Source organism: Moschus berezovskii, chromosome 9, assembly GCF_049115385.1.
Source record: "Moschus berezovskii isolate FMDL1 chromosome 9, NW_MosBer_1.0, whole genome shotgun sequence".
NCBI classification, from domain to species: Eukaryota; Metazoa; Chordata; class Mammalia; order Artiodactyla; family Moschidae; genus Moschus; species Moschus berezovskii.
The window spans coordinates 61,810,700-61,829,699 of NC_142468.1; the positions used below are offsets into that span (position 1 = coordinate 61,810,700).

The following is a 19,000-nucleotide window of genomic DNA, read 5'->3' on the forward strand; positions in this document are numbered from 1 at the left end:
ATATAAATGAAGGTTATTAATAACTGAAAATTCTCAAAATTTAAAATAATTTTTTGGAAATTAGTAAAACATTCCTTGGTTTTATAAAATTAGTTTACAAGTTTTAGAACAAGACACTTTAAGCAAATCTGAGAATTTACTCCAATAGGAAAATTGTCTTCCTTATACTATTACATGAAGACAACCACAAAAGCTAGTGTTTTCTAATGTTTCTTTTATAATATCTAAAAGAGGGCAGCAGATATTTCTAATAGTTGCTAATTTATGAGTTTTGTAGAATATTTTATATAAGGCCAGGAGAAAATCCCAATAGTTTCTTTTTTCTCTCACAAAAAGTTTTAGGACAACACGAAAGACAATATAGAAAGGAAAATATTTGTTGATCTAATTGCTGATCCCAAGACCATGAGCTGATGATGTATTTCTGTTCCAAAGTCAGCTACTAACTCAAAACTCTGGCCTTACCTTAGTCCAGGAAACTACCTAATTTCTTTAGTCTTTTTGAACTAGGGAGGTCAGGTCAGAGCACCAAAAGCTGGAACAATGCCTGGTAGTTCATCCTGATATACACTTTATCTCCAATAAAACCTGGACCCAACTGGGCTGCAGCCAGTATAAAGGAACTCATAAAACAGAACTATCTGTGCCATTATAGATGACCATATACATTTTTCAGCCATGATAGGAATCTCAATTTGATTCAGTAATAATTTTGAGACTGTCCATTAGGTACACAATCTTTAGGTTGAAATGACTATTTGCAGTATCAACACAGAAATTAGTCTATGAGTATACTTTTGGTTGAATGCAATTATGTACGTTAAGGGAAACGTTAAATATGGAATAAATTTTAAGCCTGTTTCTTACTTACTTTGTTTTAAAAAGTACGATTTCTGGTAAAATAAAGCTGGCTCTAGAACATGTTTCGCTTTGGCAGGACTGAACTTTGTTTCATTTCTGGCTGTATTTCACTTACACAGCAGCTTTTTATTGCTCATTATCTCTGCCTGGCTAATTTGAAAGCCAGTTTCCTCCAAAGGGAATGCACTGTCAAGAGCTGGGTTTTCTTTATTTCAAACTTATTTATACAATGTACAAATAAGATGTAATGCTAATTTTAAACCTTCAAGAGTGTCTTTAGTGGACTTTGATGTAAAATTATTCTGAAAAATGATTAGGAACCTTTTTATGCAAAAACAAGTATTTTATTTTGGCAGCACTAAAGGAAAAAAAAATTGTATTTCTACATTGAGGTGAAAAGTGTTTAAACTTTCTTATCAGTCAAATACATTCCAAAAGAAAGTGTGTTCTATGCAGGTTCCAGAGCACAGGCAATTCTTAACACAATAATACAGGAATCTTTAATACTGAAAATGACTCTGTTCTGACAGGGTGTTTAACAGACATAAGTTTCGAATTATAAAACCACTGAAGCAACTTCTTCCTAGTTACTGTGTCAAGAGTGAAGCTGGGCTTGTTACATTAATACTCTTAATTTCACTGTAATACTTTTTACTGATATGACAATTTTAAATTTTGCTGTACTTAAAATAAGTCTTGAAAGTGGAAAAGTGTACAAAGTTCCAGATAAAAAGATTAATAGATGCAATTTAAATAAAGTTTCCGCTCTTCTCTCTCATCAGTTAACAATTACCTCTAGCAGATACACACTGAACTTTAAAACGCAATTCTCAAAGTGAAAAGTTGCGTTTTAAATCTTAATCAATCATAAAAGGAAAAGATGACTATATATGGACAACTTTTACAAGGATTTTGTTGTTGTATTAAAGCAGAAACCAGTTCCTAAACCTTTTTATTCAATTGTATATCCTATTTGGACAAATATAAAAAATAGAAGACTGTCACTACTTTTGCTTTTGTAATTGTGATTTTTTTTTTTTTTACTGCAGCCTTCTATAACTTTTACAGAGTTCATGGTCCCTAATATCTCCCCACCCTCCATTTTTCCTAGGTGGGGAAAGGGCTGTCATAAACTTCTCACTGATAGTTAGAGTTTCTGGAAACAGGTACTGTTTGTTATTATTTAAGAGTGACTCAAGTTGGGCACTCTGGGTGGCTGGTCTACAAGTTTTTTGGTGATGCATACCACAGTCTCCAGCATGAAAAATCCTAGGAACTTGAGGAACCAGCACTTTCCAGAATTTTGGAAGACAAGATACAGTCAAATATTGAAGGGTCCAGTCCCAGTTATAATCATCATAAGTACAGAAAGTGTCTGTGCACTCAATCAGCTTCTGATAGGCTTCCCGGGTCAGGGCCAGACCCATATTGTGCTCTGTGGATTTCCACGTTTTCACATCTACCTTGTCAGCCACGTCATAGAAATTTCGAATGGTAGTATAGGTCCCCAGGGAGAGAACATCACACTCGGGGCACTCTAGCTGCTTTAATTTCCACATCTTTTTGAAGACGTGGTAAAAGTCTGGGGCTAAGTAGTGATCCTCCTCTAGAAAAAGTATGAGGCCAGCATAGTCTCGAAGGACTTTGACCCTCTCCCATACAAAATGCAGCTTCCACCACCAGTGGTGTTTGGTTTGGGAGAACTTGGCCTCTCTATAATGGCCGAAGGAGTCGGGATATTCAGCATTAATGCATCCCATCCGCAAAGCTGCATTCTTCTCCACGTCTCTGGGACAATCTCTGGGGTCAGTGCCCGGGAACTCGTTAGGATACAGCTGAATGCTGAAAGGAAAGAACACCTGCAGAACTGGACAGAAATCCACCCCAGCAATCAGCTGATTGATTTCGGTCGACCAGAAGTCATGGCTAAAGATGACGAGGACGTCGTCGATTCCCTGGGCTTTTCGAAGTGAGTCCAGCAGCAGTTTGAGGTATTCGGGCCGGTTGTGCACCTGGACCACCAGCGCCAGCTCTCGGGGGGTCCAGGAGCCGGCCTTATCTACATTCCTCAGCGTCTGGTCAAAGTTCAGCTGGTACACTAGGGACCGGTACCGCAGCGTCAGATTGTCCACCTCGGGCTGCGGGGCCGCGGCGACCAGCGGAGCCGCCGACTCGTTGGAGCCCCGGCGGAGGCCCACCGACACGGCGGGATGGTCCCCGGCCCGGGCGCCCGCACCCCGCACGGGATCGGCGTCCAGCAGCGGCGGGGCGAGGGCCTCGTTCTTCCTTTGTCGCCCATTGCTGCTCCAGAGGACGAAGCCGCAGGCGGCCACCACGAGCGTCAGGATCAGCACCTTCCGCTTATAGATGCGGAACCTCATGGTCTCCGGGGCCGGGAGCGCGGGCAGGCGGGCGGGCGGGCGCGGAAAGGAGCTAGCGGCTCCGGCGGGGAAGGGGCGGGCGGGCGGCGACCGTGGCGGTGGCCTGCAGCAGTCGGAACTGGCCCCCGCAGCTGCCCTCGCTAACTCATCCCGGGCCCCGGGGGTCCGGGGACCCGCAGGTTTTCAGCTCCTCCGCGCCGCCCGGGCTCCACACATCTTCACCTGGCAACTGCAGCTCGGGCAGCGGCCCCGCCGCTAGGAGCCGCGGCACGGCGTCGCTTCGGTCCTCTCCATCCAGCACCGGTCCGAGAAGCCCGACGCGGCCCCACTGTACCTCGGCTCCGTTACCTGCGCCTCCAGCGGCCCTGCGTCCTCCGCGCTCTCATCTCGACGCGGCCCGGGACATCCCGGAACGACAGACACAGCCTCGCCTGGCCTTACTCCGGCGGCGACTGTCTTGACAACCAGCGACTGGCCCGCCGAGCGCCGCGGCCCGGGGACCCACAGCCCTCCGGCCCGCCCCTGGCCGTCGGTTGGCGCTTCCCGCACACGTCCGGAGACGCCCGGCCGTCGCTGCCCGCCACCTATTGGTCCGCGGCACTGCCGCTCAGGCTCAGTTCCTGCTTCCGCCACGTCTCTCCTCTTCCTGTGAGGCGCGAGCCGAGCGAAGCAGGAACTTGGCCGTCGCGTCTCTCGGTAAGCCGGGTGCTGGTGGTGGCGGTCACGGCGGAGCCTCCAGGGCTCAGGATTCGAGGCTGGGCCGGGCCGGGCCTGGTGAGCCTTGTTAGGAGAGGGAGGGCGAGGCCCGCCGCCTTGGTTACTGGATTTCCAGACTTCACTTTTCCCTTCCGGAAAGGGCACTCGCATGGCGGCTGCTGGGCCTGGCGGCACTTATTAAGGACACGTCAGCCTTCAGGGCTTTTACGGGTGACGGTGCTTTGAAGGCAAAAGTGAAACTAGGCAGATGCAGCCCTCGAAGGGACTGGGCGGGCCGTGGCAGTGGCTCTTCACCGCGCTCCGAGTCAGGCCTGCCCGGGAGCTAGAACATGGAGGGATAAGGGTGCGCTGAGAGTCGAAAATAAACTCTAGCCTCGGCCCTCTCTCTGCCGGAGAAAATAAGGTATCACACCACTACGCTTTAGTCGTTGGGCAACCACGATAAATTAAGCCCCAAAGGATCCCACTTCTTACGCGGGACTGACCGTACTGGGCGTCCCTGTGCTGCTGCTCTTGCTGTTTTTCAGTGAGTCTCCTTTAGTAAAGCTAAGCATTCCAAAAAGTTGTGCACTTACTCATACGGAAAATGAGTACTTGGTGGATTTATACTTTGCTTTTTGCTCCCGTGTTTTACAGCAGTTTCCACCGCGAAGACACCTCTACTGCAAAGATGGTCAATGTACCTAAAACCCGAAGAACTTTCTGTAAGAAGTGTGGAAAGCATCAGCCTCACAAAGTGACCCAGTATAAGAAGGGCAAAGATTCGCTGTATGCCCAGGGAAAGAGGCGCTATGATCGGAAGCAGAGTGGCTATGGTGGGCAAACCAAGCCAATTTTCCGGAAGAAGGCTAAAACCACAAAGAAGATCGTGCTGAGGCTTGAATGCGTTGAGCCCAATTGCAGATCCAAGAGGATGCTGGCCATTAAGAGGTGCAAGCATTTTGAACTCGGAGGAGATAAGAAGAGAAAGGGCCAAGTGATCCAGTTCTAAGCTTTGGGATTCTTTTGTTCTTACGTTTTGAGAGGAAAATGTTGAAGTTACAGAAAAATTGCCTGAATGAGAATAAATATAGTGATACTCTTACTAAAATCTTTTGTATGTTTTACATTAGTTGCATGCCTAATATGGTTCTTTCTAACTAGGTTATGGAGATAAATCATAAAGAAGGGAAAAACTGATGGTTTACTTTTTCAGGTCAATTTCAAATATATATTTATGTTGGGTGAATTCATAATTATAATTGATGAGCTGCTGAGAAAGTTTTTAATCAGACTTTGAAAAAAAGTAAATGATGAGTGCTCGGCCATTAAAAAGAATGAAATAATCCCGTTTGCAATAACATGGATGGACCTGGAGATTATCATACTAAGTAAGTCAGAGAAAGACATGACATGGCGAAAAATGACACAAATGAATTTAAAATTTTACAAAACAGACTCAGATTGAGAACAGATTTCTGATGGGGGGAAGGGATAGAGTGGGAATTGTGGATTGACATGTACACACTGCTATATTTAAAACACAACCAACAAGGACCTACTGTATAGCACAAGGAATTCTATTCAATATTCTGTAATGACCTAAATGAGAAAATAATTTGAAAAATAGATCCATGTGTCACTGAATCACTTTGCTGTACACCTGAAACTAACACAATATTATTTGTGCTATGCTCCAATATGAAAATTTGAAAGTGAAGGGGATAAGCTAGACCTGTGTGTATAGCAGGCTGAGTGAAACAGAGGATCCAAGTTGAAAAATTATTAAAAGCTGACTTTGGGAATTCCCTAGTGGTCTCGTGGTTCAGACTCATGCTTTCATTGTTAATGACATTGGTTCAACCCCTGGTCGGGGAATTAATATCCCACAATGGCTGCCAAAAAAAACAAAACCACCCTGACTTTTCTGCAAGTACACACTCCAGCAGGGACTACTAGCCACATACAGCTACTTATATTAATGCAGTGCCTCACTTACTACATTTATTGCTCAATAGCCAATAGCCACATGTGGCTAGGGACCAATCTATTGGACAAACTATTGGACAAACAATTACATCAGTTTTTTGGACAGTACCTTTATAGACCTCAGTCTTGAATGTAAGGTAGGAGTTGATGATGGACTTCTAACTACAAAAAGTTCTGAAGCTTGTGAAAAAAGCGTGAGTTCATGACAACATAAACTCTTGTTTGAACCCTTTTGAGCATACTCGGGGGGGTACTCGTTATAAACTGACGGTGGGGAGGGTTGAGGAGGTAAACAACCATGACTGAATAAAATGGAAAGTTAAAATCAATGAAAGAAGTGAGTAGTAAAAACAAAGGCAAGAAAGAAAAAGGAGTTTGAATATCAAGTGAAAGGAAAAACACTGGGAAAGGGTATGGGTTATGAGAACAAATTTTGCTTTCTGTACATGAATTTTAAGTAGGCTAAGATGCTTACATGGAGATGGCTTGTAGAGAGGAAGAATGCAAAGGGCTGGAGTGTAGGAATAACATGGTTAGCACTTATTCCCAACATAGACTATTATACCTGCATTTATTGATGAAATAATTCTCTACAGGAACATAATCAGGTAAGCACCAAATTACTTTTAAATAGTCCCCCCAATCACTTTTTAAAGAACCATGTTTTTAAAGAAACTTACTAAAATTGTATAATATTTTTGGTCAATATCTCAGTAATTTATGAGTTTAGAAAGTCCTAAAATTCTTATAAAATTCTTAGTTTTAAAGACCAAAAATTGGTATATAGCACAAGGAGCTCAAACTTGGTGCTCTGTGATGACCTAGAGGGGGTGGGAGGCTCAAGAGTGGGGATATATGTATACATAGAGACTCCTATGGATGGAGGAGCCTTGGTAGGCTACGTTGCAAAGAGTCAGACATGACTGAGTGACACACACAATACAACATCTAATTCACTATGTTGCACAGCAGAAGTTAACACTGTAAAGCAATTATACTCCAATTTTAAAAAACCTGACCAACAGAAAACAACCCTCATATAATACAGAACGTAATCAGTAAAAAAGTAGCAATTTTCTCCTATTCCTAACGAACACCGAAACCTTAATCCAACCCTAAAAATGGAAAAACTTAAAAATCACAACAAAGATTATGCAATTAATATAAAACTTTTAAAGGCTGAAGTCTATTTGTTCAAAACAACTTTTACTTTATGTTTGGTGAATATAAAATTTCATACATAGAAAAATATACCTGAAAATACAAGTGTTTAAAAACACATGTAGTTTCATATTGAACAAATTTTCACTACAATTTAGACTGTATTAGTCCAAAGTATATTTTCTGCACACAAAACCTCAACTCAAATGCAAGACAAAAATTGATTAAGAAAATTCTATGACCAGAGTGGTTGGGATCAATATCTGTATAACATTAAAAGATAACCCCACAACTGGAAATACTAGGCCGAAATCAACACAAGTGCGATAAATTGATAAAAGTTAACACCACAATAAAATTAACCAGGTTTTAATGAAATTTAAGATTTTATAGTCAAATGATTGAAAATGTTATACTACCACACATTCTTCCCCTCAATCAAGTATACAAAATCCATGGAAAGCTTCCCTTTCTCCAATTTGACATTTAAACCATAAGTGAATCCCAAATTAGTCTGACACTAAATGGAATTTCTTTTTGTGGTCTCACCTATTACTTGAGCATATCACAAGAATTTACATAACAGGCTAGAGAACAGAAGTAAGAGATCACGGGTGCTTCAGTGCCACCCATATTATCTACTAGGACCACAGTGTGAGCAACAGAGTGTAGGCTCATGGTAGTAGTTCCTTGAATAAAACTGCTTATACTGTATCTTCCACAAACACAGCTTTTTGCAGTATCCAAATCTTGACAAAGATGGAAAGGAATGATATGAGAGCCGTATGGAATCCTATTGGAAAAAAACATTTTAAAGATATTTTTTAATGATTCAAAACTTCATGTATTAGGCCATGAATTATTAGACACTGAATTATAACCGTGAGAAAATAAAATTAACTCTATTAATTCAGTATATTGTTTTTATTTTCCAAACTGGTACGAATGGGGAAAATACACTAAATAATAGCATATGACATAAGCCTAAGAGGATCTATACTACTCTATAAAGTAGGTACCTTTTTGTATTGCCACTTAATAGTATAACCCACTGAACACAAGGAAAGAGTCATCTGTCCTTTATATAATTATACTGTATGACCAGTGCAACATAATTTAAATGTATGGCTCTCTCATACAATTCCTATAAATGGTAATGAGAGAATTTCTCAGTTCTATCTGTGAAGAAACATTTATTTAAATAAATACATATACACTCCTAAACATCAGGTGTTCAAAAGAGAATCCTAAACTGTGTGAAACAAATTTTAAAAATGTTGTTTGTGATATTAGTTTTACTTTACTAAAATAAGCAAGGCTCCTAATTGTGCTTAAATTAAGTCATTCACCCTCTCACTTAAAACTTCAGTGGCCCCCAATACAATTGCTCCCACCCTGCATAACACTGAGACAATCTCTTGAGATTGCCTGCCCAGTGCCCAGTGTCCAGATCTCTCCTGCACCCTAAACATAATCATACCCCAAGGGCTTTGTGTCTCCCACACACTTTTTATTCTTTCTCTAGTACATAGGCTGGCACATTAACAGGTGTTCAGATCTTTTGCAACAGGTAAAACCTACTATTATAATTTAAACTGGTGCTGTTTTATTTTGCCACACAGCTTGTGGGATCTTAGTGCCCTGACCTGTGCCCCCTGCACTGGAAGTATAGTCTTAACCACTGGACCTCCAAGGAAGTCCCTAAACTCGTGTTTAAAACCCTAGTAGAAAAGTGAAAAGTGAAGTCGCTCAGTCGTGTCTGACTCTTTGCGACCCTGTGGACTGTAGCCCGCCAGGCTCCTCTGTCCATGGGATTCTCCAGCCAAGAATACTGGAGTGGGTTGCCATTTCCTTCTCCAGGAGATCTTCCCAACCCAGGGATCGAACCCGGGTCTCCTGCATTGCAGGCAAATGCTTTATCCTCTGAGCCACCAGGGAGTGCACATCAAATCAAAAATAGTGGCTTACTTACTTAAAGGATGGGATTGACTTTCTTTACAATTTTTCATTTTTTCCACATTTACTAATCTGTTAACTTGTGTAAGTAACTTTTTTCTAAAAAAAAAACCACTTGCTTATATTCCAGGCTCTTGGTTATAGACTAAGAAAAACAGGAAACAGTTAAAAACTGTATTTTCTATCTAGTGTAAGTCCCCACATGTTTTTCTAATATACTATAACTTTATGTTTATAACCAATAGGACAATCAACAGCTAAATAGCAGAGATTGTTCTCATGGCTTTGGATCTATATTCTTAAACCAAGGGAGCTGGAAATTTCCAAAATTATACTTCAGTAAAGATCAGAGTCATCCTAGCCAATTTATGATCCTTTCAAATCATCAATGACCATTTACAATATTTCTCACTTGGACATCATTTTCAAATTCGAATAAATACGTAATTTTTTTTTTCATATGTAAGTCTCAGAGAAAGCAAAGGACAAGACACTTGGGAGTAGTTTAAACTACTAGTTAAGAGTCAATATCTTAAACCAGCAGTCCCCAAGTGTGGTCCCCTAACCAGCATTATCAGCATCTCCTTGGAACTTGTTAGAGATGCAGTTTCTTCATCCCCACCCCAAATTTACTGAATAAGAATCTCTGAGGGTTGGGAACAGCAATCTGCTTTAGTTAAGTACTGTGTTACAATAAGCATGATTGGTGATGCATTCTTCAACTTTCAAGGATCACTGCCTGAAAACAATAATGAGCCCTCAGTTACTTTTGGTGGTGGTGGTGGTATAGTCACTAAGTCGTGTCTGACTCTTGCGACCCCATGGACGGTAGCCTGCCAGGCTCCTCTGTCCATGGGATTTTCCAGGCAAGAATACTGGAGTGGGTTGCCATTTCCTTCTCCAGGTACTCTTCCCAACCCAGGAATCAAACCCAGGTCTCCTGCATTGCAGGCAGATTCTTTACCGACTAAGCTACAAGGGTAGCCCAAGTTACTTTTAGAGCCTTAGTATTCAAAGTGTAACTCATGAACTAGCAGCCTCACCTTGAATGCAGTTTAAAAAGCAGATCTCCACTTCAGACCTCTAAAACAAAATCTGTTTAACAAGACTCCCAGGGATGTGATGAATATTAAAATTTGAGAAGTAAGCCAAGGCTCTTAATCCTAGCAAGCTGTACATTAGAAACGCCTGGATATTTAAAAAAAAAAAAACTCAGTCCTACTCCCAAACATGCTGATTTAATAAGTCTGGGGTGGGGACTAATCATCAGCATTTTTTAAAGCTCCTTAGGTAATTCTAATGTGAAGTAAAATCTGAGAACCACTGCTTTAGGATAAGAACACTTAAGCTAGGGATGGTGAAGGGTGAAGATTGGCTTGGGTTTCGGTGGGTGTCTATGAGCATTATAAAGTTTATCTGTGTTTATTCATATGCCCATTCTTCTAGACCCATAACTTTTGTAATTTCTTTTTAAAAGAAGGCCACTGGAGCAAAGGGTCAGACTGTGCACAGTATAAACAGCTATGTTAAAGACTTAATTCTTGAGAATGATGAAAATACCATGATGCTATCAAAGGCTTACCTATTATATAATACGGTTCGTGCAGAAGATTCCAGTAAAGTTAATGGCATTTGAAGGTGTATAACTGGAAGGACTTTTGGTTGTTCAAAAGTATTTCCAAAAAGATCCAAGTACTCAAGAGATAAATTTTTAAATTCACTAGGCAAAAATGGAAGCTTATTTCGAGCTGCTGACAAAAAACGCAGGTTCCTCAGTTGTCCCATCTTGAAAGGAAGTCGAATCAATTCATTATCATCAAGTTTTAAATCTGTAAGTTCTTGGAGCTGGCAAAACTGCACGGGGAGTGCCTTAATTTTGTTCTTGCTAATATCCAAACTACGAAGTGACTTCTGGAGTGTAGACTGACACAAGGCTACACTAAATGATTCCAAGTGGTTATCATTCAGGTTAAGTTCTTGAAGGTGGATGAGGTCTCCAATTGTAGCTGGAAGCTTTTTTATATGGTTATGACTCAAGTCTAATTTTCTAAGGTTTTTTAAGCAAAGCATACGCATATCAACCCGGACAAGCCCACAATAAGAAGTCTGAAGATGTTCCAGAGAATAGGGGAAGTTCTTGCTTAGAGGATAGTCCTTTTTGGATGTGATAACCATCTTAGTTTTAAATTTTTCAAATTCTGAAGTCTTCACTGGTGTAAGGGTTGAAAGTGGTGCCTCAACATCACAGCCTCTATGAGCCAGTCGCACAGCTGAAAGGAAACCCTTTAGACTGCTGGAATTGGCCTGAAGATGTAAAAGTAGGTTGTACAATTATAAATTCCATTTTAGGTAATAAATGCATGCTAATTCATCCTAAACAAACATGGTGAAGTTGTATATGTAAATCATGCAATTATTTATCAAAAATTACTAAATTTTTTCAGTATTCTATTTTCACTAAATTACATATACAAAAATTTTTTAAGATTTTGAAAAAATTATGTTGACACACTCTAAATAAAACTGTTCACAGGGGGAGCCATATGAGTATAAAATAAAACAGGAAAACATGACGATTCCACCGAAGACTTGGATTTAAGATGAACTGATCCATCAACTATAATCCAATAAAATTTTTTTTAAAAGTTACTTAACCTTAGTAACCAAAAGAAAATGAAAAGATGAACTGACTCAAATCTTCGGTGCCTCTGGGATAGACTGAGGTAGTGCTGTACAGTGAAAAATACCCAGGGGGGTTATTCACAAAGACTAGAAATTGTGAAAAGTAATAGCCCTGTCAAAAGCAAGGCCAAGGACTTCACTAGTGGTGCAGTGGATAAGAATCTGCCTGCCTATGCAGGGAACATGGGTTCAATCCCTGGTCTGGGAAGATCCCACATGCTGCAGAGCAACTAAGTCCAAGAGGTACTACTGAGCCCATATGTCACAACTACTGAAACCCACTCGCCTAGAGTCTGTGCTCCACAAAAGAAGTCACTGCAATGAGATGCCCATGCATTGCAACTCTTAACGCAGCCAAAAATAAAATAAGTAAAAATTATACATATATATATATCAAGAAACTTTAAAAAATAAAAAAAAAGCAGGTGTAACTTAGCACTTACCGCCAAAAGTTGTACAACACATCAAAAGCAAAAGACCGCTTTCAGGTGGACAGAGAAATCACTATTAAAGTGATATGTGAATTAAGTTAGCAGTAAAAATACTTGCTGGATATTTTAGAAGTTTCAAAAACTTTATATATGAAGGACTAGTGAACTTTAGCAAGTTTGGGAAACTAAGTATTTGGTTGGAATGTGGAAGCTTTGCAGAGGAGTAAAAGAGTAGAAATATTGTATGGCTACAGAGTATAAATGAGTACCCTTGATGCCAGGGTAAGGAGGACAGAATGATCAAGCTGTGGGAGATCACTGAAGAATTTTGAGTTGAGAATTACGTAACAAGAGCTACATATTATTCTTGCAGCAATATACACAGTGGAGTGAGGAAAGTCTGGTGACCTGGATTACGTAGGTCCAGCAGAGGCACTTACTTGGGAGTTACACACATTAAAGGCTGAGCTGTGGTAACAGAAAGCATGTATGGCAGAGAACAGGCAGAGGATGGGAATAAATTCTTCACTCCCAGGATAGAAAAAAGGCTGCCAAGCAACAGGAAACAAAGGAGCAGCTAAGAAAACTGAAGATAAAACAGCACAGTGCCCTATCACAGGTGGCAAAAAAGAAAAGTTATTATGAAGGGAGTGGTCATCAGTGTCAAATTCTACAGAGCTCAAAAAGGATGAGTAATCATGGCAATGTGATTAGCAGATAGGGAGAGATCACTGACCTTTGACAGTGTTTTATGAATAAACCAGTGAAAGTAGAGGTCAAAAGAGATACTGAGAAAGTGGAACCAACAGCTTTAGCCTCAACTTTCCAGAAATTTGTCTCTTCTATTCTAATTGGTAGGAGTCTCAGCTTGTTTTTAGGTAGGAGGAGTCAGTGGCAGGACAGGCTGAATAGCAAGAGAAAATGAAAAACCAGAACAGGCGGAGGTAGGACAAAGCGACAGTTTAAACAGTTATTAAACTTTAAATGTTTACAAAGCACTTAACTTGGGGTCAAGGATAAAGGAAAATGCAAGGTTGAACAAATCACAGCTCCTACCCTCTGGGAAGGGAAAAAAGGAAAAAGATAAGGCAAAGAAGAAAACAGTTTTTTATCTTAATGGTTTATGTATTTTTAAAAAATGATTATAGTAAGTAAAATATCCCCTAAAGTGTTTCTAATTGTATTTTATCCATTTTTTTTAAACACCAAATTTATATTTGTCACCTGTGATTCAGCTGGCAAGATGCAAACCTGTGCCACCTGCTTATAGAGTTCTAAGAACACCCTGAGGCTCCATCTTGGGCATAGAAGCAAAACCAGTTTTTCTTCTCATCCTGGGCAACTTTTCTAACACTGACTCTGCTCTTTTCAAGGCCACACAAACAAGCCAGGGAAGCTGCCATCACTTCCTCAAACATGCCTGCAAGGGCCTGTCTCTGTTCAGCTCTGTGGGAGATCAGGCTCCTAACACAGCCTCTATTCTCTTTACAGTAAACCAACCTACGCATTAATACCATACCTTACTGAGACAGATATCCACGGGAGGCTCCTTTAACCGAACAGTGGCTTTCCCTTCATCCACAAATTTGGTGAAGAACTGCTCAATGTTCTCCTTTAGCTGCTTAAAACCAATGGGGGGAAAAATGACAAAACCAAGTACCGTTATTCAATATTTATTACAGCTGCAGTATGCTACTTTGCCAGGATTCAGTTTGGCTTTTAGTCCTTACATCTAGCTGCTTTGTGGTTTTAAGATTGAAAGGTTTTTGCTTGATTGGTTTTGGGAGTATTTACACTCCTTATCCAGCTTTGGGTAAGATACAATTGTTCTAGCTGTCCAGTAACTCTTCCTTCCTCGAGAACAGAATCCCGTTTGTTTGAGGAGAATGCTTCTTCTCTCCCATTCTAACTCTGGCTGTAGTAAGAGTTGCCAAAAGTAGTACCTGCTTTCTTAACTTCAGCTTATTAGCCTGGGGTAGGCATGGGTCCCACAAAATATAAACTTGATGAAAGCAGGAATCTTGTCTCCTTTATTTAGTATTATTTTCCCAGAGTCAGAAGAGTGACTAACATATAATAGCTGCTCAATAATTTTTAATAACTGATGTTGTTTCTGCTGCAGACTTTAACAACTATTTATTGAGAAGCCACTATGTACCAGGCACTATGACAGGAGGCTTGGGACGACAGTGGTAAATAAGACCAGCATGGTAATTACACTTATCAAGTTGCCAATTTCATGAGAGAAAGTTTATTAAACAAGTAATTATAAGCATAACAAATATTAAGACAAAGAAGTACAGGCCGCTATAAGACCTTATAAAGGAAAGGACACTTACCTGGTCTGGGGGTATGAAAGAGAACCGAAATGAGTAAGAAATGAAGGATTAGGAGATCTTAGGCAAGTGAAGATACTGAGGGGAGGAGAGGGAGGTAGTACATAAATAAGATGGAATAGGGGAGGAGAGGGAGGTAGTACATAAATAAGATGGAATAGTGTGCAAAGCCTTGAAGGTAAGAGAGTTTGGCAACTGTGAGGAGGTGAAAGACGTTCAGTATGCCTGGACTGCAAGGAGATCCAACCAGTCCATTCTAGAGGAGATCAATCCTGGGTGTTCATTGGAAGGACTGATGCTAAAGCTGAAACTCCAATACTTTGGCCACCTCATGCGACGAGTTGACTCACTGGAAAAGACTCTGATGCTGGGAGGGATTGGGGATGGGAGGAGACGGGGACGACAGAGAATGAGATGGCTGGATGGCATCACCGACTCAATGGACATGAGTTTGAGTGAACTCCGGGAGTTGGTGATGGACAGGGAGGCCTGGCGTGCTGTGATTTGTGGGGTCGCGGAGAGTCGGAGACGACTGAGCGACTGAACTGAACTGAACTGAATGCCTGGAAGATCCAGTGAAAAGAGGCAGGTGAGTGTAGAGAGGTAAACAGAGGTTAGATGGTGGAGATTAGATGAATATTCAGTGGATATTACTGTTAGGTCTACATTTTGAAAAGCTCCCTTTAACTACAAAGTTTAATAATGAATTTTGGGAGAGGGGAGAATGGGATGGAGCAAAGACAATGGTACAGGTAGGGAGATCCTTTAAGAAACCAGCCAGGCAAAGGACAATGGTGGTTTAGGCGACCCCTGGGATGGAAGGGGGTATGAAAATACGAAAGCTACCCAGGAAGCAGAATTGAAAGAATTCAATAATATACTGGATGTGGGGAAGGAAAGCCTTTAAGGTTCCTGGGGAGGGACAGACGACTACTTAAAGGAGTTGCAGAACACTATCAGAAAAGCTGGGTTAGGGGTGGTAAGGAAAATTAATCTGGAGGTATTCTGAGTTTGAAATACCGTGACACAACCAAATGAAGATTTCCAGTAGGTAGCTGGCTCAAGTTGGAAATTAAGGGAGAGGACTAGTGAAAGATACAGATTTGGAAATCAGTCAGATGGATGACAGCTGAAGTCACGGACAGAAAAGTAGAAGGTTGTAAGAAAGAGCCCCAAGGTGCTTCCACACTCAGCAGTAATTCCTACTCCTCGAGGCCAAGAGCAAACCACCTTAACTTATCAAATAAATGTTTACTTGACACCTACTATGTCCCAAGCCCTGTGGCACCACAACTTTCTCAAAGACTTGAATCAGAATTCATTTCATTTTTAATATTATACTGTATAATACTACTCTGCTTCTACCTTTATTACAGCAATTATAGCCCACATTTTTAAGGGGTGGTTTCTGTTTTTCCCTTTCTAGTCTTGGAAAAACAGTGATTAAGTCAGGTTTATTTCCCATAGTATCTATCCAGCATTGCACCCTGCACACACTAAGTCTTCAATTAGTGGTTTACAAGAAAATGTTTGTTAGGATTTTCAGCTACTGACGTTAGTACAGCGTAAGTTTTAAAGAAGAGATCATAACAGACTCTTAAAACAGACAGTACCTAAGGTGGGCATGAAAAGATAGGTTTTAGGGAGGTCAACAGGGAAAAAAGGGAGACCCAATTCTGGTTATGAGTTTGCTTCTCTCACCTAACAGTTTCCTAATCTTTAAAATTTGGTGACAGAAGTCCTTTCCATTTGAAAAATTACATTAGTTGATTCCACCGAAAGAGGGGCATTATTTAGACTTTCAACTACTTACACAAACATTTACGTGGCTCTGAATGAAACAGCAATAACTCTTCCTCAAATAAGAGTATTTACTGAGGATACAATACTGTAAGGGAAACAATTCCAGAAATTGTATAAAATCCAGTCAAGAGTTAGATGCAACAGAGGGTGATGAATCGCCCCTCAATTTTCTTATAGTAGGCACAAAGGTATTCCAGTCATTTTCACAAAAGAACGTACCTGGGAATCAAGGTAAAAGGATTTTATAAAACTTGTGCTTTAAAAATTATATTTCAATTTCCAACTTCTTCTAGAGGGTTTACTACTGTTATGTAGATACAAAAAAGCCCTGGACCTAACAAATCAAAACTTAGGAAATTAAACAGTTAAGAAAGAGAGAGAGATGCAGTAGCCAAGAATTTTAATAAAATTATCAAGATGCAACCCAAGCATCATTGCTTTATAACTGTACTAATTGGGAACATTCCCTGGAGTAGGTAATGGCCGCCCACTCCAGTATTCTTGCCTGGAAAATCCCATGGACAGAGGAGCCCGGCGGGCTGCAGTCCCTGGGGGCAATGAGCCGGACACAACTGAAGCGACTGAGCGCGGTACAATCTGGCCTAACGACCTTAGACGCATCCCACAAAGCCTTAAAAACAAACAAATTTAGCGAAGAAACTGGGAGAAACAGAATCTACTGAACCAAAGTGTAGCCATTTTACGGTTCTCCCAAACTGGACTGATGCTGCACGCAGGCCGAAATTTCAAAGGCACTGCTATCTACAACTAAGTAGCAAGGCTGTCAAAGTCGCAGAAATTGGCAAGAAAAATAAGTGACTCTTAAAATCTTTCCGCCTTCGGGTCCGCAGGGAGACCCCAGGGTCCGGGGGATGGTGGGGTGCAGGGGCCGGGCGCTCGGGAACCCCCACGACGGAGTCCAGCTGGGTAAACAGTCGGGCGCTTAGGGCAAGAACGCCTGGCTGCCGCCCCCGGCCCGCCGGCTCCACGCACCTCATAGCGGGTCCCGCGCCTGTCCTTCAGGGTGGAAACGAACAGGCAGGCGGGGTGACGGCCGCCCCGCTCGCCTCCAGCTCGCGCACCCGGCGGAGTCCTGGGCGCCTGCTGACAGAGGCTCAACACCGCGCGGACGCCCTTGCCCCGGTTCCTCAGCCCCAAGGCCGGCAAGTGCCGGCTGACCACCTCGACCTCGCAGTGCAGCTTCATCCCGCCGCGCCGCCAGCCGCCGGCTCCCACCACCCGGCTTTCAAACTTCCCCCTTCCCGCCCCGCCGCGCCGCCGCCGCCGGGGCCCTGGAGCACGGGCTGTCCGGGGATCCGCCTGCTGGCTCGCGGTGCGGACGGCGCCGTTTCTTCGGGCCGCGGCTCCACGAGCCCTGCGGGGGCGGACGGGGTCCCCTCTCCCTGCAGGACCAAGTCTGCACGGTGGCTGCGGAACGCGGACACCGACCGCCGGAGGCTCCAGCTCGCGCCTCCCGAACCCGGCGATCGGCGGGGGCACCACATCCTTGCCCAGGAACGCGCGCTGACGGCCCCAGCTGTAATACTGTGGGGCCGAGTCCTAGTTTCCACTGCTGACAGTTCACACGCTGTCCGCACACGTGGGGTCTTTGAGTTTCCCAAGAAAGGCCGTAGTTCCTGTGTTTTGGGGGGGGGGGGGTGGATCTTTTTGCCTACCCAGCTTTGCGAGTTGCCCACTGCCAGCTGGGGCGCTGATAGGCTGGTGTTTTGTTTTGTGTGCCCTGGAGGCGACATTTGCCACATCAAAATGGAACTTGATATGACAATATTTGTCTTGGTAAATGATGGAGAGGGAACTGGCAACCCACTCCAGTATTCTTGCCTGAAAAATCCCATGGACAGAGAAGCCTGGAGGGCTACAGTCCATGGGATCGCAAGAGTCCGACACGACTTAGAGACTAAACACAATTCCTATTATACAGATTCCCTGTTTACAACCTCTAGTGGATTGGATGGAGTGACTGACTTAACTGCATCTGAGACTTAGAAAGACCTTCCGGACCTTTTGGACTCCTTCTCTGACTCTTTGGGACCCCATGAACCGCAGCCCGCCAGATCTCCGTGTCCATCACCAACTCCCGGAGCTTACCCAAACTCATGTCCATTCAGTGGGTGATGCCTTCCAACCATCTTATCCTCTGTCGTCCGCTTCTCCTCCTGTCCTCAATCTTTCCCAGCATCAGGGTCTTTTCAAATGAATTAGCTCTTCGCATCAGGTGGCCAAAGTATTCCAGTTTCAGCTTCAACATCAATCCTTCCAATGAACACCCAGGACTGATCTCTTTAGGATGGACTGGTTGGAACTCCTTGCAGTCCAAGGGACTCTCTGGAGTCTTCTCCAACACCACAGTTCAAAAGCATAAATTCTTTGGCGCTCAGCTTTCTTTATGGTCCAACTCTCACATCCATACGTGAACACTGGAAAAACCATAGCCTTGACTAGACAGATCTTTGTTGACAAAGTAATGTCTCTGTTTTATAATATGCTGTCTAGGTTGGTTGTAACTTTCCTTCCAAGGAGTAAGTGTCTTTTAATTTCATGGCTGCAATCACCATCTACAGTATTTTGGAGCCCAAAAAAATAAAGTCAGCCACTGTTTCCCCATCTATTTGCCATGAAGTGACGGGACCAGATGCTACAATCTTATTTCTCTGAGTGTTGAGCTTTAAGCCAACTTTTCCAC

At 42.5% G+C, this 19,000-nt stretch overlaps 3 protein-coding genes across 6 annotated transcripts; 1 reads left to right on the forward strand and 2 right to left on the reverse strand.

Annotated features, from left to right (window-relative positions):
• Nucleotides 1-123: 123 nt before the first annotated feature.
• On the reverse strand, nucleotides 124-3,243 carry MGAT2 (alpha-1,6-mannosyl-glycoprotein 2-beta-N-acetylglucosaminyltransferase). Its single transcript, XM_055435454.2, has one exon. It carries the CDS (start codon nucleotides 3,240-3,242, stop codon nucleotides 1,902-1,904), a length of 1,341 nt encoding a protein of 446 aa, XP_055291429.1. The 5' UTR covers nucleotide 3,243; the 3' UTR covers nucleotides 124-1,901.
• A 562-nt stretch (nucleotides 3,244-3,805) lies between these two features.
• RPL36AL (ribosomal protein L36a like) lies at nucleotides 3,806-5,334 on the forward strand. Of its 2 annotated transcripts, none has more exons than XM_088839743.1 (2): nucleotides 3,806-3,938; nucleotides 4,596-5,334. In XM_088839743.1, exon 2 carries the CDS (start codon nucleotides 4,630-4,632, stop codon nucleotides 4,948-4,950), a length of 321 nt encoding a protein of 106 aa, XP_088695869.1. In that variant the 5' UTR covers nucleotides 3,806-3,938; nucleotides 4,596-4,629; the 3' UTR covers nucleotides 4,951-5,334. The 2 variants fall into 2 exon arrangements, with proteins under 2 accessions (XP_088695869.1, XP_055291431.1); XM_055435456.2 differs by having other exon boundaries at nucleotides 3,812-3,938; nucleotides 4,599-5,334.
• A 1,943-nt stretch (nucleotides 5,335-7,277) lies between these two features.
• Nucleotides 7,278-17,556, reverse strand: LRR1 (leucine rich repeat protein 1). Of its 3 annotated transcripts, none has more exons than XM_055435455.2 (4): nucleotides 17,290-17,556; nucleotides 13,677-13,775; nucleotides 10,627-11,348; nucleotides 7,278-7,881 (listed from the first exon to the last, which is right to left on the reverse strand). In XM_055435455.2, exons 1-4 carry the CDS (start codon nucleotides 17,500-17,502, stop codon nucleotides 7,641-7,643), a joined length of 1,275 nt encoding a protein of 424 aa, XP_055291430.1. In that variant the 5' UTR covers nucleotides 17,503-17,556; the 3' UTR covers nucleotides 7,278-7,640. The 3 variants fall into 3 exon arrangements, with proteins under 3 accessions (XP_055291430.1, XP_088695867.1, XP_088695868.1); XM_088839741.1 differs by having other exon boundaries at nucleotides 13,677-13,778; XM_088839742.1 differs by lacking the exon at nucleotides 10,627-11,348.
• Nucleotides 17,557-19,000: the final 1,444 nt, after the last annotated feature.

Bases quoted from the DNA above. Each gene is read 5' to 3' on its own strand.
- MGAT2 (XM_055435454.2), bottom strand. From the start codon at position 3,242: ATGAGGTTCCGCATCTATAAGCGGAAGGTGCTGATCCTGACGCTCGTG.
- RPL36AL (XM_088839743.1), top strand. From the start codon at position 4,630: ATGGTCAATGTACCTAAAACCCGAAGAACTTTCTGTAAGAAGTGTGGA.
- LRR1 (XM_088839741.1), bottom strand. From the start codon at position 17,502: ATGAAGCTGCACTGCGAGGTCGAGGTGGTCAGCCGGCACTTGCCGGCC. The intron at 13,779-17,289 runs GTGCGTGGAGCC...ATTGGTTTTAAG, and splicing joins GGCGCGGGACCCGCTATGAG to CAGCTAAAGGAGAACATTGA. The intron at 11,349-13,676 runs GTATGGTATTAA...TTACATCTTCAG, and splicing joins TGGATATCTGTCTCAGTAAG to GCCAATTCCAGCAGTCTAAA.